Below are 22,500 nucleotides of genomic sequence, written 5' to 3' on the forward strand. Positions count from 1 at the left end.
CGTAGCCTGATGGAGTACTGCTCTCCCCTCTGGGCTGGTGCTCCTGCCTCCCACCTTTCTCGGCTTCACGCTGTCGAAACCAGGGCATTTAAGATCATCGGCATCTCCCGCAATGAAGCTGAGTCTTTGGGCCTCTCATTCAATCACCGCAGGTTGGTCGGTGGTCTTTCTGTCTTCTACCGACTCCTCTCCAGCCTTTCCCCCCCCTGCTCTCTCTGCGATTTGTCCCCACCACATTTCCACAGGGCGCTCAAGGTCCGCCAACAACCCCCTTCTGGTAAAACTACCAAAATCACGAATCACTGCTCAGCTTCACTCTTTCATTCCTCTTTTTTCCCGCCTTTGGAATAAACTTCCTCACTCTATTCTTTCCCATTCTTCCCTTCAGGCTTTCAAAACAGCTGTTCACCACCACCTCTTATCTTCCCCCATCCAAATCCTCGATCTTTTCTACCCCCGATAATCCACCCAAGCCCACTTCCTTCATTTCCCCTGCTTTCCTTCCTGAAAGTCCCTGAAATGTCCATCTTCTCTTCGCCATGTTCCCCGTCCCATCCCCATCCCTCTCCCTTCCACAGTTCACCTAATGTGTCTGTTCCCCACTGTTTTGTCCCTTCCACTCCTGCCCCTCTTGTCTCATGCCTCCTTGCTGTGAGTTGTGTGTTAGCTCTCATACGAGCCTCGACCAAGGTATACAAAAAAAAAAAAAAAAACTACTGACAACTTTGGGTTTCTACTTGTTCAGCTTTGACAACACTTGTTTTTTCATTGCACGGCTAAACTTTATGCCATATAAATTATGTGACGCCCCTGGTTATTTGTTAAAGTAATATTGTGAGAGGAAACCTTCTGTTGCCAACTATTGGCAGGTGCAATTACCCTGAAATTTATAAAAAGTGACATCTCTCGTTTTCCCCTTGTGGTCTTCCTGAAATTTATAAAAAGTGACATCTCTCGTTTTCCCCTTGTGGTCTTCATATATATATATATATATATATATATATATATATATATATATATATATATATATATATATATATATATATATATATATATATATATATATATATATATATATATATATATATATATATATATATATATATATATATATATGAATGACCGTTTTTACAGCCATTTTTCCCTGCTGTGCAGGGGTTTGGCTTTTTCTTGAGGCAATGTTTTATGGCCAGATTCCTTTCCTGACGCCAACCCTGGTCGCCTCTTTCGACACACAGGGATATGGTACACCTATTCTAACCGGGGGCATACACCAGGACCAGTACACTGGTACTCATTTCGCCGACCTCGAAAGGATGACAGGTCAACCCCCTGGATGAGTCAACCCCCTGGTGTTAATTCAGCAGCCCACAGGGCTTGAACTCGGACCCTGGGATCCCAAGCCACCACCCCAACCACGAAGCCAACACCAGGCTTATGTGTACATATATGTGTGTGTATATATATATATATATATATATATATATATATATATATATATATATATATATATATATATATATATACATACATACATATACATATATAGAAAACATTTGGAGTGTGATGAGCACTTCCCTGATCTCCATTGGACATCGTCCTACACCAAAGCGTCACCTCCAACCCAGAGGCCTTTTCTCTGCAACTCTCTCAAACAGCCAAAGGTGACATCGTCAACATCAGTTGAGCATCAAACGGGGCCATATTTCAAGCTTGTTTGTACTCATCAGGATGGCATACCGATAGATGTCTAACCAATAATGACCACATTCGTCGTTTGTACATCAGGCAATCCTGTTTTGATGAGCATCACATAATCCGTGGCGATGGAGATTCTCACCATAACAGTCAAGATGTGTATCTGACATATGTGTATATATATATATAGACCCTCCCACATTCCTCTCGCCGAAGAAGCTGCGTAAAGCAACCCAAGAAGACCTACTCAAGGTTATCGCTGCACTGTTTCGAACCCTTCCCAGTGTTCCTCAACAACTACAAAGACGTTCCCATATAGTGCACACAGAATCCCAATGCTCCGCACCCCCTCAGCAGTCGTTCTGGTTTCTTCGCGACCCACTTGTCTTCATAATTCTATTCCTTTTCCAAAGTACTTGCAAATCCTTGAAGCATTTCCATTACTTATTTCTCGTTTATTTTTTAACGCAGGGTGTCGGTAATGAACCCCCGAGCTCGGTCCTGTGGTTATTACTCATGCATTTTCCTTCAAATGTAACCTTTGTGTCTAAAATTTATCTTTTAAATGGAGCTTAACCAATATGTTGTGTTTCTTTTTTCACTCATTACCCTTGGTAATTTGTGTGCTGCTCCAGGGCAATGGCTACTTGTTTCCTCGGATTGCCTGCAAATGTGGGCAGGCTCACCGGGCTGTGATGGTTCACCTGGTGAGGCTGAGCTAACTGGCCAAGCTTGGAGCTGTCTTTGGGAATGCAGGTAGACTCATTTTGGGGAGTGGCCCATCATAAAACAATGTTTGTAATGTTTTGTTTCATCATGGAACAGACATTACTCATCGCTCCTCGACATTTTTTCTCTTTTGTTTTCCATCTTATTTCCTTTCCTTTTCGCAATTATTTTCTTTCCATCAGCTTCCCCATTCCACCATTGTGCATATGTAATATTTATATGGTCCCTTATTGAATATTCCTTGTGCCATTCTTAATCATGCCTTCCCAATCTTCACCGTAGTTATACACAATGGCCTGCAAAAGTATTCACCTTCCCCTCCCAAATGTCACATTTTGATTCCACCTTGGCTTATTTCATGATGCTTTCAAATCAAACTTGTTATATCGTCTTCACCCACTACTTCCAAGTGATAAAGCAAAAAATGCAGTTAAAATATGAATAAGTTCGATTAGCAGAGAAAATCAGATTATTCTCAGTTGCAGAAGTATTCATTCAACCCCCTTTGCCTAATTTACCCGAAAGCACTTCAGGAGCAAATTATTTGTATGAAACGTCACAAAAGAACTGCACTTGGTTTCACCTGCATGTTATCATTGGTTTGACTTTAAATAAACATCGGGGCAATACTCCTGAGCGGTCACCTGGCAATGGCTGGATAAACCAGGGAACCACTGGTGGGCAAGGATGACCCACAAAATATGTAACTGAGAAGAAAGTAAATACCCATGGAATTTTTTTTAATGCCATCATCATACGTTGGTACATCACGGGTGATAAAGGTGCTGGTAAAGTTTCATCAGAATTGCATGTGTAGTTTGTGAGAAGGCAAATGGCGAATTTTTTTTCTTTTTTGGGGGGGTGGGGGTGGTCTAACATCTCGCATCACATCTGGGGGTCTAACATCTGCAGGGGGTCGAACGGGTTTCCGGGGGTTTGTGTTTCAGGGGCACAAACACGGCTTGTTTCGTGTCCAGGTTGGGCATGATGAGGTGTTGGTTGTGTGAGTGTTTGGATGTGGTGTTTTGGATAGGGTGTTTGTTGCTCACCTTATCCAGCCATTTACATTCGAGGTGTGCATTTTGTGGGTATGTCCACTCGATGAACATGACAGCAATTAGGCTTGGAAAAAATGACCCAGTCAGCTATAGCACGTCATTGCCTGCAATCTGGCCACAAATCTGACGTTGACGGGACCCTTGTCCTCGACACTACATCGAACAAATGACACAGGTTGATTTTGGAAGCATGGCAGGTGAAGAGCCGGGAGGGTGGCCTAACGGGAGACAGTGTACATACCCACACAATACACACCTCTAATGAAAATGGTGAATACTGGATGGTGCAAACGGCTGGGTAAGGTGAGCAACAAATGCCCAATCCCAAACACCACATCCACATGTGCACAACACCCAACGAGAACCTCAACACTCACACATCCAACACCTCATCATGTCCGACCTGGACATGATACCATCCGTGTTCATGCCCCGGAAACACAAAAACAACGCACGCACGCACGCACGCACGCACGCACGCACGCACGCACGCACGCACGCACGCACGCACGCACGCACGCACGCACGCACGCACGCACGCACGCACGCACGCACACACACACACACACACGTTCATCCACACACATACAACACCAGATCACGTGTAAATAAAAACAAAAAAAGCAGGGCACCCCTTCAATGATGTAATTTGTCGTTTGCTTTTACTTTTGCAAAATAAAATTTAAAAAGCACTCCTCCATTTGACCTCGAGCACAATCACATGACCGGAAATGAGTGGTCGTATCAAAAAAAACCGCACACATGCCGATGCCCGGGGTCAATTGTGCTTGATGAAGCCGGCGAAACGTTGCCCTGAGACCCGGTCTGCTCTCGCTCTTTTGCTCAAATTCGCGGAGTCGATCAAGTGTTTTTTTTTTAAAACTTCTGGTTGGAAGCGCCTTCTTCTTCTTTAAAAATGTCATCCCAACTGCCCCAATCTTATACAAATATATATATATATATATATATATATATATATATATATATATATATATATATATATATATATATATATATATATATATATATATATATATATTATAAAGACGCATCATACTATCTAGACTCTACCAAGATCATGTTCCCCATCCAAACTCCGAAACTGGGCAAGCAGGAAACTGGTACGGAATGTCACTGTAAATCCAACAATGATTTTGAAAGATCTGCAAGGTTCTGTGTCCAAGATGGGGGTCACTGTTCATGAATCAACAATATCCTGTTCTCTTCACAAAGCTGGCCTCTATGGACAGGTGGCAAGAAAGAAGCCATTGCTGAAAAAGACACATCTAAGTGCTCATATGGAGTTTGCGAAAAAGCATCTTCATGACACTGCATGCATGTGGAAAAAATTTTGTGGTCAGTTGAGTCAAAAATTGAAATTTTTGGTCTCAATTCAAAGCATGACATCTTGCGCAAGCCAAAGACTGCACAACATCCAGTCAACACCATCTCTACTGACAAGCATGTTGGTGGGAGCATCATTTTATGTGGCTGATTTTCCTCAGCAGGGACTGCCAAGCTTGTTGGGATAGAAGTCTAATGGACGGTGCAAAGTACAGGAGAATCTTTGATATATATACCTGCTTGAGCCAGCCATGAAGATGAAACTGTGTTGGAGATTCACATTTTCCCAGGCAAAATTGCTGCAGTTAGAACTGTAGTACTCTCATATACTATAGTTGGTAACAGGTCCTACTATAGTAGTCTTCAGAGAATTACTGCAGGGAAGGAATATGTTTTTGCTTGGGTCGGCAGGCCAATGATCCGAAGTACAAAGCTTCAGCCACATTGGAGTGGCTGAATAAGAAGAAAACAAGAAGATGCTGTCGTGCAGAGTACGATACTTGCAAAATCCATAAAACATATTTGACCTCAAAAACAATTGGTGGTTGAATTTATTGACCAAATATGCAACTCCTCTTCAAATTTCAAGTGAATCGGATGAAAATTGTGAATTTTAGAAATCTCACCTAAGTTTTTGACCTTTGGCCTTTGTTGACCCTTTGACCTCATTCAATATGCTTCGTCCTTATGACAAACTCTACCATGTGGTGAAGTTTCATGAAGATCGGTTTAAAATTGTGACCTGAAGGCGATTGACAGACAGACAAAAAAATCGACTGACCAATATGCTTGAGAAATCTTCGATTTTGCAAGTAATGTTCTTGAGTGGCCCAGTCGAAGTCTTGACTCGAACCCAATTGAACATTTATGGTGAGACTTGAAGATTGTAGTCCATCGACGATCCCCATCAAATTTGGCAGAGCTGGAGCAATTTTCATATGAAGAATGGGAAATATTTCACCATCTCACCGTGCAAAGCTGGTGGAGACCGACCCACAAAGACTCATGGTAGTCATTGCTGCAAAAACGTGCTTCCACCAAAATGTGCCCTCGGGGCTGAATACTTTTTCAACCAGTGAATTTTGATTTGTACATTTTTTTTTGCAGGTATTCCTGACATATAACCACCTTTTAACTTACAACAGTGTTTTGTTTGATCACTTCAGTTACGAATTAAGAAGTTCATTTGGAAAAATTGTTCCCTCATAATTCATCTGAATGTGGCATTATTGGTTGGGGGAGGATACTTTTGCAGGCCACTGTATTTATCTCCACCACTGAAGGTGAAAGGTGGTAATGTTTTCACCTCTGTTTGCCTGTGTCTGTCTGTCTTTCTGACTGTGAGAAGCATATCTCAGAGTTATGGATGGATTCGGACAAAATTTGCTGAACAGGTTGGGTGTGTGCCAAGGACGATTTGATTTGATTATGGTCAAGATCCAGATCTGATTCCAGATCCGGATACTAGAATTTTAAAAATGATTCTTCACTCGCGAGAGATCGGACCAAAAAACGAAATGTAGTATGATATTTCAAAACATTGTCGATGAGTTGAGTTGTTGATGAGGACAAGTTTGACAACTTTTCTTTGCACCTTTAAGAATAACGGAGGCATTTGCAACCAATAGGTGATGTCAGTTCTTAATTGACAATAATTGATGAATGTGGCTCCTTTGAAGAGTATTGTAGATGATTGTTGATTCAGTAAAGCTTCAGTTGACATTGCACTATCTTTCAGGACGCCCACTCCTGTGTGTCACGTAAAGGTCTCATCAGACGGGGCGTACTTTGCCACAGTAGGGAAGGTAAGCAATCCAACTACGCACCACAGTTTTGTTTAACCATAGTTATCACTCAGCATTTCTTTTCGCTCACCTCTTCCTGCTGTGCTCGTCAACACAACCAACAGCTCATGTAATGGACTCTTTGCGCATGTGAAAATGATAATGATTTTCTTCCTGTCTTTGGAAGGACGACTGCCTCTTGAAAGTGTGGTATCGCTCACTGCTGTGCTCATCTCAAGGACAAACCAATCTTTCATTCTCATTCCTCTACCTGGCCCACCCTCATGCTGTGACTGCCTTCAGTTGGCGGAAAACCAGCAAGTACCTTCCCAGGTGGGAATTTGATTTTTTTTTTTTAATTTCATTCCTGTTTTCACTATTTGTCAAATACATCATGGTGGAAACAAAAAAAAAAATCCTTTTTGATTGAAATTATGTTCCAAATAGACAAAATTTGTTTTGATTGCAATTGTGCCATTTGATCCATTAACGTTGATTAAAGAGATTAATTTACGAGTTGTAATGGTGTCAGGTTAAATTTCAACCAATTAATTTATTTATTCCCAAACTCCTTCATTATTTTGATTGATTCCACTCCCTCTAAATTCATTTCATCCTCATTGGTTCTTGTTGCAAAATGAAGAAATATTTGATTGAAGAAATGCAGGTATTCTTTACAAAGAAGAAGTTCGCCATTGAGAATGTCATGTGTCTCCTGTGTTTTGCTCTTGTTTCTTGGGAATCGATGGGAATTGCAAATTTCCACATCCACCGTTCATTTTTTTTTTTGGTGGAAGCATTGTTCTTCCTCCAGATCTGTTACGTTCTCTGCTAAGCTTTTTACGTACTTCATGAAATTCCTGATGTCCTTGAAATGATACTTTGTTTTATATTCATGAGGTATTGCAAAATACTTTGTGTGCTGGTGAAATAACAAACCATGTACTATGTGTACAATGGAACTTTTCTGAGTCCTGCAATCTATGCTATTATGTCAAAGAGAAAAGTTTATTTTCTGAAGATTCTGCTAATAATGGATGCCCAACATGAAGCTCGACATTAAGGAAGTTTTCAGTCTCACTCCTCTCACGCTTCGCGATTCATATCATTTTGTTTTTATCCCCCGCCACGTGGCGGAAGAGGGATATTGTTGTCCGGCTGTCCGTCCGGGCGTCAACATTTATAGCTGTGAGTGCGATAACTCGTAAACTGTTCGCCATATCGATTTGAAATTTGGGTCACACATGTACCACCTGAAAAGTAAGAACCCGATTGATTTTGGGCGTGGCCGGATTCAAGATGGCCGACTGGGGCGGCCATCTTGAAAATTTTTTTTGTAATAAATGGAAAATCGCTTATCTGATTTCAATTATTTTTGGTTACTACGTTCATCACCCCTGGGGAACTTTTTTGAGATGATGACCAAATGGTGTCTTGTTTCCAATTCACCTCCCTCATTATCTGGAATATGTATGACCTTTTTCATTCAATGGTGGGGGATTCCCATCTCTGATGGTATATTTTTTTGTTTGATTACCACAGCTCCTTCCTTTTCCCCTCCTAATAAACCCACATGTCAACACAAACCCTTTTATATGTATGTCAAAGCTCATAGAAGAGCTGAATGACAGAGTGGTAGGTCTCTTATAAGGTCAGCTCGCTGACCTAATATAACCGTTCGATGTCCTCAGATCCGTCCGTCCATCCGTCAATTTTTATTTTTCTATCTCCTCCGAGACGTCTCGGCCGATTGAGTTCGAACTTGACACGATGATACCAGTCACTCTCTATACATCGTCTGAGCCCTTTTTCGCATTTTCGCCTCAGGGTCAAGGTTACAGGGTCATCAAGTGCAAAATTGGTCGAATGGCCTATAAGGAAGCATCGGACGACTATAATGCACATTGGGTTTCATCGGGATTATTAAGAAGATTCAATTCGACCAACTAGTTTCTCGTTACCTCTATCGTCTGGCCCTGTTTATTGGGCAACACGAGGTCCGCTGACTTCAACACGGCTTCGCGTGGTTATTTTAAGTTCCATTTAAAGTCTGTTTTCACTTTTCATCGTCGCTAATGTTGATTGACACTCAGTTGCAACAAGTTTTGTGAAAATTGAATGTTTATATCCTTGGTCTGTGTGGAATGCATTGCAGTGAGGGGTAGCTTCCATGGCCTTCCATCCGTTTCCATGCCATGTAACGAGGATGTCTAAAGTTCTAGTTGATTTCTGTTTTCACTTTTGGGACCTTCTGGTACAGCTACCCATTTAATGAAGATAGTTTTCGTGCAAATCCGCTCGGAAACACACTTTTCATGAGGAAAATATATTGAATTCAAATAACCGTGAGACTGGAAATGACACCACATGCTTTCCGTTCACTGCTTCACCTCGTAACCTGTTCTCCTGAGGGACTGCTTATTCGTAGCGTCTGTGAGATTAATGTTTATATTTTAGATGGTTTGGGGATGTGCCCTACAAGTATCTGAAGTAATTCTGGTGCAAAATGGACGTTTTAAGATTTCGTTAAAACATTTCATTTGACGGCGAGCTGGCTGGTCACGTGGCGCCGCACAGACGTGCAGGCAGCGAGTGATTGAGCTTCTCGGCTTTTTAGTTGGGGTCCAGCCCCAGTCCTGGATACAGCCATTAAATGCACACACTTTGAGTATTTATTTCACGGCCATAAATGCAGGTTTGGAAATTGTATAATGATGTTTGGAATGATTCCTCGAATATGGAGATTTTTGCTTTGAGCGGCCTCACGCATTTATTTTAAATTAAATTTGAATTCTGTTTTCACTTTCCGTAGTCATGAAGGTTGATTAACACTCGGTTGCATCAAGTTTTGTATCCGAGATGACCGTCAAACCCGCTCAGGTGTATTATTACCTCTGTCACCAAAGGTGAACGGAGGTTGTGTTTTCACCCCTGGCTGTCTGTCTTTCTGTGAACACGATATCTCAAAAAGTTATGGATGGATTTGGACGAAACTTTGTGGACAGGTTTGTTGTGTGACAAGGATGAATTCATTTGATTTTGGAGAACGTTCAGATCGGTGGGCTATCACCAGCCTATCAGTGGGCAACAAAATGTAAACTCTTCATCCTGGCAGAGTATGCGCTCTAACAAGTGTCGTTCTAGTTACCTCCGCCACTGAAGGTGGACGGAGATTATGTTTTCACTCCTGTTTGTCTGCCTGTCTGTTTGTGAGCAGGATATTTTGAAAGGTTATTTCATGGATTTGGATAAAACTTGGTGAACAAGTTGGGTGTGTGACATTGACAAATTTATTAGATTTTGGTGAAGATCTGGATCAGAAGACGATACTTTTAAAGTGATTCTTCACATTTGAGAAATAGGGGCAAAAATGAGATCTCTCATGATATTTCAAAGTTATGGATGGGTTGAGACAAAACTTGGTGGATGAGTTGTGCTGGTGACAAGAACAAGTTGATTAGATTTTGGTTAAGATCTGGCCTCTCGGTGGGATCTAAAATGTAAACTGTTGAGGTTGGGTGGGATGGGAGCAGCAGATATATGCACACTACTTTTTTTTTTGAAAATGTAAGAATTACATATTTTGTAAAGCCCAAACTTATCAGTTATTACTTTTCATTCAACAATGTGATCGTTTGACAGCTGGCTCGCTTATGATGACATTCCAAGTGAACCTTCTTTTGATGAGAAAGGCTGCTTTTAAGATAGAAAACGACAAGTGACAGTGAGGGTTTTCAAAAGAAAACCACCATCTATCGTCGAGGAACCCATCCATCCATCCATTGGGACCATACTCTGTGCAGAGCGTTGGTGCTCCGAAAGCAGTCTCATTGGGCACAATCCGAGACGGGTCGCCACTCCGACACAGGATACCAGCAAGCTGGCACTCATTTTGCCGATCTCGACAGTCAAGGCAGAGTCAACCCCACCTGGTATTAATTCAATGCCCGAGTGGGATTTGAACTCAGGATCCGAGGATCCCAAGCCCACCACCTTAACCATTAAGCCAACCCCAGCCATCAAGTAATCCAGTGGTGAAGAAATAGTCAAAAGTGGGAGATTACAGCTGAGGTGGATGAGGTGGAGGAGCGGTTGCAGGAGAAGCAGGTGATGGGATTGGTTCAGCATGGAATATGTCGACTACAGCTCTGGTGTTATTTCTTGTTGTGGGCAACAGGATGTTTCCATCGCCAGCAGGGTGTAGTGGTTGGAGCAGGATGAGAGCTGCTTTTGGCATATAGGTCGGGGGTATGCTGCAGCATACAATGTGTGTGCTCATTTGAAGTGGCAGCACAATCAGGTCCGACTGTTAGTGGTTGAGATGTTTCAGGGAGAGCTGATGAGGCGGAGAGAGACAGAGACAGAAAGGAGGAGGAGATTGGTGGTGAAGTGCTGTTTCTGAGAGAGGTCCAGGTGATGAGAGGTGAAAAGAGGTTTGGCAAAGACTCATGATTGGCAAGAAATGAGAGCCTTAAAGCAGCTGTTGGTATTCCTGGTCAAGATCTGCATGACAATGTTGTGGACCGATTATGATCTGCTCTGTTGCAACAAAGGATCGGTAATATTGGGTGAGCTCTCAATGTTTCGGAGGAGAACATGGAGCAGGTACATGAGAGGAAGAAGGGAAGTTACAGCAAGCTCGATGCAGTGTGAGCAGAAAGGTTGGTGAGTAATTTTGGTAGTTTTGAGGTGAGGTGTGGAGAATTTGTGAGAAGATGTGAGATGAAGATGTGTAGCTCAGATTGCGGTGAGAGGCTTAATCTGAATTTGGAGGCAGGTCAATGGTGTCAGTTGTGAGGTTGGTTGTTTGTAGGTTCCTTCCAACCCAGAAGCTGTGGAGTCTGAGTGTTGAAAATGCAAGGATGTGTGTGTGTGTGTGTGTGTGTGTGTGTGTGTGTGTGTGTGTGTGTGTGTGTGTGTGTGTGTGTGTGTGTGTGTGTGTGTGTGTGTGTGTGTGTGTGTGTGTGTGTGTGTGTGTGTGTGTGTGTGTGTGTGTGTGTGTGTGTGTGTGTGTTTTGTTGTTGTTTTTTGTTTGTTTTTAAAAAATAAAAATCATCTTTGTTTTCAGTATTTCTTCATTTTTTTGAGCAGGGTATGGTGAGGTTGTTTGGTTTGTGCTTTGTCCAGCAATTATTTCCATTGCAGTAGATTCGAGGAGCGATCTTTGTTTTTGGTTGAGGTTTGACTGTGTTCTTGCCGGCTGGGATGAGGTGGATAATAATACGGGCGGGGTGTTCTTACACGTTGAGTAAACATACAAACCGTGTTTCCCCATTGTCTCGGGTTGCTCACCTGCATTTGATTTTTCATTTATTTATTTTTCATTACCTCTGCCACCGAAGGTGAAGGAGGTTATGTTTTCATCCCTCTCTCCCTGTTTGTTTGTCTTTTTCTTTGTCTGTGTGCAGGATATCTCAAAAAGTTGTGGACGGATGCAAATGAAATTTGGTGGGCAGGAAGTAATCTCTGGTCTCATGTGGTGTGTGTGAACATTTGTAATAATTAAACCCAGTGCAACATAAAAAAAAACATCTCACTCCTCCAATGCGTGAAGGCACGTTAACATGTCTTCCTGAAAATGGTCAATGAGGCAGTGCATACGCTCGTACATGTCGGTGGAACGTACGTCACGTTCTAGACCCTCCGCACACGGCAAGCGTGAGAGCCCGTCGCAGTTTGCATGCTTCTCGGTGCTTCGGAACTGAATATCATAATCGGAAGCAGCAAGAAAGACACCACCGCTGTATTCGCGCGGCCGCTACCACCGGTACCCCGCGTTCGGGTCTCAGAATGAATTGAAGCGGTTTGTGATCCGTCTGCAAAGTGAAATGCCGCCCCAGCAGGTATTGATGAAACCTCCGCACACCCCAGACGAGGCTGAGAGCCTCGCGCTCGATCTGGGCATATTCCCGCTCTGCTGCGGACAGGGTCCGGGATGCAAAACAAACAGGCAGCTCGGAACCTTCGCCCATCCTGTGGGAGAGCACTGCCCCGATGCCATATGCAGAGCTGTCGCATGCCAATAAGAGCGGACGTGCAGGCTTGTAGTGCACGAGGACCGTATCCTCTGTGAGCAGCCGCTTGACACGGTCGAACGCCGCCTGGTGTGCAGGCCCCCAAGCCCAGCGCTCGTCCTTCCTGAGCAACCGTGTTAACGGCGCAAGTTGTGAGCTGAGCCCGCGCACGAACCTTTGGTAATACTGGGCCATACCAATGAACGAGCGCAGCTGCGTCTTGTCGCGAGGCGGCGGCATGTGTTGAATCGCCTCCACCTTCCGAGGACCTTTCAACAGCCCCTCCGGCGTGATGATGTGCCCGAGGTATTCCAAGCGCTGCTTAAAGAACGCGCACTTGTCCCTGTTCAAGCGCAGGCCGCACGCTTCTAGCTTTGTCAGCACTTGGGCAATGTTCGCAAGGTGCTCGTCCGCCGTTTTCCGCGCAATGAGCACATCGTCCAGGTTGGTGTGAGCGGGCAGGCCAATGCAAACCTGATCCATGGCTTTCTGCAACAAGGCTGGGGCCGAAGCAATCCCAAAACAGAGTTGGGTATGTCGATAGAGCCCTTGACATGTGTTGATTGTCAAAAGCTCGCTACTCCCGGGATCCATCGCCAGGTGAAAATATACATCACGCAGTTCTAGCTTCGTGAAGTATTGACTCCCCGCCAATCGCGCATATATTTCATCGATTGACGGCAGTGGATATTGCTCCACGCTAAGCCCCGGGTTAACCGTGGATTTGAAGTCCCTGCACAATCGGCCGTCTCCATTCCGTTTCAACACCGTGACCACCGGGGTGGCCCAATCTGAGTACGACACCCGTTCGATCACTCCACAGGCCTCCAGCCTATCCAGTTCACCCCTGACCTTGTCCCGCAGGGCATACGGCACCGGTCGTGGTTTACATTAACGAGGAACCACCCCCTCCTTCAGGAAGAGCTTTGCCTTCACGCCCTTGAGTTTCCCAAGGTCGTCGCAAAACAAACCTTGATGTCTTTGAAGAATCTTCTCCAACTGATCCTCCCACCGGCTCGGCACGGGTTGCACAAGGTGAACTGCGGCCCAGTCTCGCCTGATGCGGGACAGCCAGTCTCGGCCGAGGTACGTCGTGCGGGGGAGGGGACAACGGAAGCGTGGCGACCTGGCCTTGGTACCGCACAGACACGTCTGCCATCCTGACTGGCGTTATCTTCTCACGGGTGTATGTGAACAGCATGAGGTTTGACCTGATAATCTTTAGGCCGTTGAGTTTACTCGCGGTCTGTTCGCCGATGATCGACACAGCCGCTCCCGTATCGACCTGAAACGTGATCGGCGTTTTGTTCACTTCGATTTCCACCATCATCGGGCGCGCCGCCGCCGGGCCAATTGAAAACATGCTCAACAACAGCCGCCGGTCCCGTCCCGGTTCACCCCGCACATCGCCGTCCATGACCTTAACGGTGGCCGGCGCCCCACGGCACACATGCTTCAGATGACCCACCTTGTGATAATTTAAACATTTAAACACACGGTGCCTTTATACGGGCACGCACGGCGCAGGTGTCGACCTCCGCATCCCAAACACGTCCGCGGGGTCACCTCGCCACACGTGTGGCCGCGCGGCGACGTCCGACCCGCACCGATGGTCGTGCGCGCGTCCCGGGGTGCGCGCGACCCCGCGTGGCCGGTGATGGCCCAAACATCCTCGCGAGTCTGCTCGACCGCTGTTGCCATGCTGACCGCCGAGTCAAATGTAATGGCTTCACCCTTCAGCCGTAGAACCGCCGAAACCATCTTCACATCTTGTAAACCAGCAATAAAACGATCTCTGAGCCGAGCCGGACGCTCCCCCGCCATGAACTTGCAGGCCACGGAAGAATGCTTCGCTCGCGCCACGAAATCAGTGACGCGCTCCTCTGCACCTTTCGAGAGGCGATCGAACTGGTATCGAGCGAGCTGTAATGACTTCTCCGGCGCCATGTGTGCTTTCATCTTCTCCACAATGTCCCAAAACGACAGCCTGTCATCACGGGGCTTGACCGGCGCCACCAAATCACTCGGTAGTCGATAATGCTCCGCCGAAAGCGAAGCGAGCAAGATCGACTTCTGTTTGCTCTCGTCAACCACATCATTCGCCTGGAAATAGCATCCCAATTGCTCGGCAAACAATTTGAAGTCGTCTCCGATGAAAACGGGCACATGTCCGTTTTCAACCATCCTCGTCGCCAATTATAGTGTACGAGGTGCAGTGGAACACGAGAAGCAAGAGTGTTAGCATCAACTCCGCTTTATTGCGCGTCCGGAAGTACATTCCTGCCACCCCTAGCAGGCGAGTCATGATATACGAAAACCCAATCACGTGATACAGCACAAATCCTATTCTTGTGACACGGTGCATTCTCCTGCTGAAGAAATCCATTAGCAGATGGATACACTGCTGCCATGAAGAGATGCAACTGATTGGCAATGATTTTCAGATATCCTGTGGCATTCAAACGTTGCTCCACTTTTATGAAGGAGCCCAATGTGTGCGATGAAAACACACCCCACACCATCACTCCACCACCACCAGCCTGCACTGTTGACACACGGCATAATGGATGCATGCACTCGTATGGTTTTCTCTGTACCCGAGTCCTCCCATCAGCATGAAACAGCAGGAACTGGGATTCATCAGACCAGGCAATGTTTTTCCAATCTTCCCGTGTCCATTGTTTGTATTCCTCAGCCCACTGCAACTACTGCAGGTTCTTGTATTTTTTGCTGAAAGAAGTGGAAGTTTGTCCGGTCGTCAGCTGCCATAATCCCTTTCACGTGAAGGTACGTACGACGAGTTGTGCATTCTCTTATGGGTCTTTTGGCATCAACATTGTACTAGACTGTCAGTTGACTAAATGTAGCCCATCTGTTGTTCTGCACAATGTGTCTCAGCCTCCTTTGGCCTCTCATCAATGAGCCGTTTTTGACCACTGGCCTGCTGTTGGCTGGATGTCATTTGGGTGTTGGACCATTCTTGATACACACAGGAAACTGTTGAGGGTGAAAAACCCAGCAGTCTTGCAGTTCTTGACAGACTCAATCCAGTGTGCCTGGCACCAACTACCATATCCCCCTCCAAAGGCACTTAAATCTTTTGTCTTGCCCATTCACCCTCCGAATGGCACACATACACAATCCATGTCTCAATTGTCTGGAGACTTAAAAATCCTTTAACCTGTATCCTCCTCTTCATCAACACCGATTGAAGTGGATTAAACAGGTGCAATCAATATGAGATCACAGCTTTCACCTGGATTTACCTGATCAGTCTATTTCATCAAAAGAGCAGGTATTCCTAATGTTTTGTCGACTGAGTGTTTATGAATTCCCAAGCTTCTAAACATCCGGGTTCCATTTGTACCAACATTGTACTTAATCTCATGTTTTGGTCTTTTGAATGCTCAATCCATTCATTAAACATACTGCTCCAAGCATGAAACGCAGGAAATCGGACCTGGAGAGTTAATCACCCATTCACACCTTCACACCATGATTCACACCTCATTCCCATGGGCTTCTGCCTCAACACTCTTCCGACATTTCACACGCCATTCTTTCCTTGGGGTTCCTTACCAGCACGAGAGACAGCGGTGCTCGCCCTGCTTCACCATAAGCCCTTCAAACAACTGCGAGCAGAGAGGACACCCAGGGCAACATCTATTCGAAGAATGGCGTGCAAATTGATGCCTCACGCTGCATGCGAAACACCAGGATGAGAGTTTGTCATTAGGTTGAGATTCAAACCCAGTTGAGACAGCTCGGAGGCAAGAACATATACTTGTCGGCAATGTTTCCACTCCTCCAACAATTAACTGTTGCTCCCAAGTGTTGCTATATTCAGAAGAAAGGAAAAAAAAAGTACAACTGTTGATTTGGGCAAGCATTATTCACTGAATACGAGAATGTACTGCAGTTGAAATTTTCTGTTGGAGTGTAATTCTAACATTCATGCAATTTTTATCAACACTTGAGCTCCTCGCTCATAGAATTCGTTTTATTCCTCTGGTTTGTGTATGTCGTGTACAGATTTATTATTCTGTCCCTTGCCATCCATACTTGTTAGAATGTGATACTTGTAAAACAGGGAATGATCCGTTGCTGCTTCCTGTCTGTTTTTGGTTTTATTTGTATAATGGAAGCTGTTGGAGTTTGGACCTTTTGTATGGCAACCTCATGTGGTAACAATTGCATCTTGTTCCTTTATTTGTTCTGTCCTCTCAAAGCTGCCCTTTCATATTGGTTTTCACTGGGTTTGCAATGAGAGTCACAATCCACATTCTCCTCTGCTCCCTCCAATTTTACCTGTCGCCAGAGGGGATGGTGGGTGAAAGGGGTTTTTATGTACCGCATTAAGAAGCAAGCTGAGAAAATGCTTTGTGTGGATGATGAAAAGACGTCGCACACCCATTTGATTGCTGGAAATGAATGACAAATCCACCGCGGCATCTTCACGACAAATGCTAATGGTGCAAGGGGCTTTGGACTGCCAAATTGACAGGAGCTTTTAAAAGAGCTCAACATTCTGTGTTATCCTGCACGGAGGCTATTTTCCTTCTGCTGAACGTCGACCTGCCTCAAAGAGCAGATTCCGATGAGATTCCGAATCTTCCTTTTGAAATATTACCAACGGCATGCTTTCATGTAAACTATTCATTGAAAGTATTTTTGCGTTTGCCGAAAATAAAAGTTGAATTTGATTGTGTTTGCTTCCATTTGGCAAGCTGTCTTTTTGTTCATTATTTATTTATTTATTTATTTATTTACTTACTTATTCCATGTCGAGCTTTGTTTTTTCATTTGGCTTGGTATCGAATATCGATTCGTGTTTGGATAAGACAAACATTATATTTTTGTCCCTGAATATTTGAGGGCTGTTCGCATTTGATCTGATCCTTTGCTTGCAAAACATATATTGTCATGCATGGTGCATTAATTTTGAGGAAATTAGTCATTATCGTGTTGTGGACGATTGCCCATAATCAGCTGTTTCTCGATTCTCATGTGTGCTTTTCAATTAAATATGGTGGCAGGAGAGTTTGCGGAGGTGGTGAGCAGCGATTAATTGAGATTGTGGATTAATACAGACATCAACCCTGTTAAAATTTGCACAATATGGTGGTGATTGGTTGCGCAGTAGCATTTAATCAGATGCACTACGGTGCGTCCGTGCTTTCTATGACTGCCTGATCGGCTGTGAATATCTGCAAGAACATAAATCCTCAGACAAATATTAGCAACGGCATTGGATGTAAAAAGGAAATGGGTTTGCACTGATTGTCCTGCATCTTTTGCAGACATCAATGAGTGTTTTATTTTTATTATCTCTTCTATCCCCCAATAATCTGAAATGAAAAAATAATCATCAGTCCAGCCATATTTCTGAATCTTCTTTTTGACGGTAAATTTTTGTTGTCAAGTATGTAGTACTGATCGGTTGTTGTGATGCCAAAGAAGCTGACAGCATGGTAATACACATCTCAATCTGGGGTTTACAAGATGCTTAGCCTGGCTTTGCAATAGGATTTTTATTTTTACTTTTTTATTTTAAAAATTATTTGTGTGGCTGATGCACAAAATGGGACGTGAATAAGGTAGTTGTCAGTGGTGTTAATTATTGCTTGCATTTCCTTTTAACTTTTTCCTGCACATGATAGTTATCGGTGAAAACCATTATTACAGCTGTGGCAAGGAAAAGAAAGGAGGACACGAGGTGATCATGTTGATTGATCGGAATACAAATGGCTGGAATCGAAAGGCCGTATACAAAAATAGTTTGTATTGTCTTGGATTCAGAATTATCGGTAGTAAGTGTTCCATGCTGCCTTCCATTCTCGGCACCTGACACCTGCATTTACTTGGGGAAGAAATGGATAAATGAAGCTTTCCTGCAGTGATATGCACTGCGATGAGTGGTTGCTTCTTGAGCGCCGTGCAGCAGTGCAATCAGTGAGGTGCTGCCACGCGCTCCTTCATGACTGATACCGTCCTTGTGAAAAGCACAGCAGCATAAACCGAATAAAAGCAAACAGTGAAAGATTGCTTGGACCTGGAATTAATCTGACACAGAAGTAATTTGAGACGAATGAGGGTGGCATCAAAACAAGGCCATATATGAAAAGCATGGGTCCACCACAGTTGAACTTCTGTCTTGTTACCCCTGCCACCAGAGGTGAAGGAGGTTGTTTTCAGCCTTTTCTGTCTTTTTCTGTCTGTCTGTTTGTCTGTCTGTCCTTGTTTGTTTGTGTGCAGGATATCTCAAAAAGTTGTGGACGGATCCATTTGAAATTTTGTGGACAGCTTTTGGTGTGTGACAAGGACGAATTGATTCGATTTTGGTGAAGATCCGGATCTGGATGTGGATACGAGAATTATTTAATTTTTCAAGTGATTCTTCACCATTGAGAGACGGCCAAAAACGATATCTCGCCTGATGTTTCAAAAATGTATTGTGCCCGATATATTCTCACAGATCAGGCGGAGGTATGCACTTTACCGAGTGCCCTCCTGGTTTGAAAGTGTTTTGCTTTTTTTGGATTATAGATCTTTGCAGAATTTCTCATGTCCATCGGTGATTGTGGCAGGATCCCTCTCCCTGTTGGTGGCTTGCTGACCTCCGAACTGTTCAGTCATGGATATTTGCTCAAGGTGAAGTGAAATCTCACATTGCTGTGTCTTGTTGCAGTACTTTGATGGATGTAGTTTCTCCGAACAGTCTTTTGAATGACATGAAGCTGGATGTCCTGTCTGTATTTGATTTTTGGATGTTAAAAACAAAAAATCATGACATGTTGCGCAGAGTGCATCGCTGTGTGCTGGTATTCTATCCAAGTGTCTTGCTTCTGTAATGAAATAGGACATGTTTTAAATATTCGAGGGATATGGATGTTATATTGTATTCGGATAATAATTTAGTGCAAACCAAATGAGGAAATTTATCCATAGATATGCGCCAAAGTTATCATTGACCAAATAGGTAGGTGTGTGCATGCGTTTGTGCGTGTGTGCGCACGCGCTTGCTGAACGTCATGGAACAGAGGAGCTCTTTATCATGTGCCTTTTCCATCCGTGGTGATACTTTGTAGATACGAGTATCATTCTATTAAAAGCTCCTGACTGAAAAAAAAAGGTTTTCTTTCCAACAATTCTGCTTTTTTCTTTTCCTTTTACTCATCAAAATATAGTGCCACTTGCGTGTTCTGCTTCAAGATACTGCATCCATCTTTTCGGCCTCCTTCCCCTCCAGCCTCACTCACAATTTTGTTGCTGAGCCTCTAAGCATTTGTTGACTTGAGGAAAACCTGCAGCTTATATCCACCATGGCATCTTCACGAGAAATGTGGCATTTGATGTGGCTTATATCCACCGTGGCATTTGGTGATGCGGTCATTATTACCCTGCACGCGTAAAACAAAAAGCGCAGTGAAACTATTGGTTTGCTTTGTCTGTCTGGCTGTCTGTCTGTATGTTCACAAGTGTTCGTTTATGATTGAGGAACAACTGAACTCAAACTGAATGTTGTATTTTGAACATGAATCGGAAAAAGAACCTCCACTTTAGCAGTACTTCGGCTCAATTTCTCCCGATCGCACATGAGCAGAGAGGAGTGAGATCACTTTTGTACTCTGTCTGCCTGTCTGGCAGTCAAACAAAATTGGAAATCATTCCAAACAGGAAGTTTTATGTTTGTAAGGATGTCCAAAAGGCATGAAGAACTAATGTTAAGTGTTAAATAAGGTGGTGTAAAAGACGTTGCATCAACGGTGGTCAATATAAAAATCTTATTTTATTTAAAATTAATTATATACCTGAACACTGTCAATCACAAATTGCCTTTTGTTACTTTCAAAAGCCTTCCGTTTCGCAGGACTTGAACAAAATATAATGGCATTTTATATAATGTGGAACAATCAAATTTTGCTGCTCGTAGACCCAGCCCTTGCCCTGTTTTTTTTTTTTTTCTCAATACTGCGTGGGATAAGATGTTCGATGATCTCTTTCGTCATTGAAAGATGAAATTGAGTTGAATTTATCGAATCCATCTGATGAGGGTCCATTTTGTTGGAATCAATGTTGGCGTGGGTTACGTGTCCATTTGAAATTGCTTTTCGTGTCCCTGTCTTGCTTGTTTAGACATTGACAATGCTCACAACAGTGACAATGGCAACACCTCATGCATTCTTTTCCTATTTCTTTTTTTATATCAACACTCACATTCCTTCAGTGATTCTTGTGCAATATTCAATAATTGATGGCAAGGATTATGGTAACTTTGGTGAGTTGCTGAGTTTCTCTTGCTGCAGTGATGTCGATGTCCACTTTTCTGAGCTATTGTCAGTTTGTTTTGTCCTCATCATTTTTCAGATTTCACCTCATTGGTATTTTTTTTTCATAATCGGGGATTAAGACGACTGACAGTTCAATAGTTTTGTCCTTCGCTCTCAGGCCGCTTGTTTACCTTTTCATACTTTGGTATTCAAATTATGATACTTTTGCAGTCTTCATTGTGGTTGATCATTGCTCCGAGTGAGATACTCTTCTAGTCTTGGGGGATTCCATTGCATCGACTGGAACTGATAGGGATGGTTATGAGGTGTGTGTTGGTCCCCATGGGTCAGGAACTATGAACCAGAATGGCACTAAGTTCCTTGACTTTGCAAGAAGTCATGGACTTAGGGTGGCTGGTTCATGGTTTCAGCGCCCACAAGCTCATCGCTGGACTTGGTATTCCAACGCTGGCGGTGTGGCAAAGGAGATTGACCATGTCCTCATTGACGGTCGTTGGAGGATGATCCAGAACTGCAGGGTCTACCGGAGTGCTCAGTTCCTCAATACTGACCACAGGCTTGTTGAAGCAACTCTAAAGCTGCACCTTAAATCCTGGAGAATGGTACCATCCCAGCCGAAGCTGGATGTTGCCAAGCTCAGGGATGAGAGAGCAGCTGAGGAGTTTGCGAACAGGCTGAGTGGACACTTGGGGGGTCTGGGTGCTTTGGGGGGTCCTGAAGAGTTGTGGAGCGCCTTCAAGACCACCGTCCTTGATGTTGCCGGTGGATGCCTTGGAGCTCACCGCAGGGCAAAGAAGAATTTTCTCTCTCAAGGGACACTGGATACCATTGACCAGAGTCGCAGGGCCAGGCTGAATGGCAGAGCTGAGCTGTTCAGGGAGCTGAGGCGTAAAACTGTACGTGCACTGAGGGTGGACAAGGAGGCCTATGTGCGAGGAATCTGTGAGGGGGTAGAGCATCACCTGTGGACAGGTGATTCTCGTCCCGCTTACAGGGGAATTCGCGCATTACGTTCATCCAAGCCCATCCCTCGGAGCACTACAGTTCGAGCAGAGAGTGGTCGGCTCTTGACAGAGGAGTCTGAAGTGAAGGCCCGCTGGGCCGGTTACTTTGAGCGGTTGTACCAGGCTGATCCCCCAACTGTCGAGTTGGATGTCAAGGGTGTTACAATCCCTGTTGCTGGAGTTGGTATTCCAACGCTGGCGGTGTGGCAAAGGAGATTGACCATGTCCTCATTGACGGTCGTTGGAGGATGATCCAGAACTGCAGGGTCTACCGGAGTATCCCTGTTGCTGACCCTCGAATCAACTGTGGTCCACCTACGCTTGTGGAAACAAGGGCTGCGGTGAACCAGTTGAAACGGGGCAAAGCTCCAGGGATCTGTGGCATCCATGCCGAACTTCTCAAGGCTGGTGGAAATGCTGCACTCGTGTCGTTGCATGCAGTTTTGTGCTCTGCCTGGAACACAGGCATCATCCCAACTGACTGGAAGAGGGGCCTTGTTGTCCCTCTCTGGAAAGGGAAGGCTGATCGCCAAGACTGCAACAACTACCGAGGGGTGACGCTGCTCTCAGTGCCGGGC

The 22,500-nt window shown here is 44.4% G+C and overlaps 1 protein-coding gene across 3 annotated transcripts in view; it reads left to right on the forward strand.

Annotated features, from left to right (window-relative positions):
• Positions 1-22,500, forward strand: part of LOC147030931 (dmX-like protein 2) — a 504,858-nt gene that overhangs the window by 74,170 nt on the left and 408,188 nt on the right. For 2 of the 3 annotated variants that reach the window (XM_085875495.1, XM_085875494.1), the window contains exons 5-7: positions 2,334-2,454; positions 6,568-6,634; positions 6,801-6,946. In XM_085875495.1, the coding sequence (XP_085731621.1) occupies positions 2,334-2,454; positions 6,568-6,634; positions 6,801-6,946 (334 nt within the window). Of the gene's footprint in view, positions 1-2,333; positions 2,455-6,567; positions 6,635-6,800; positions 6,947-19,246; positions 19,279-22,500 lie in introns of those variants that run through there. The other variant, XM_085875496.1, reaches the window with a different exon arrangement.

This window comes from Eptatretus burgeri, chromosome 3 (genome assembly GCF_056783735.1).
Source record: "Eptatretus burgeri isolate ZD-2024b chromosome 3, Ebu_testis_v1, whole genome shotgun sequence".
Classification (NCBI taxonomy): domain Eukaryota; kingdom Metazoa; phylum Chordata; class Myxini; order Myxiniformes; family Myxinidae; genus Eptatretus; species Eptatretus burgeri.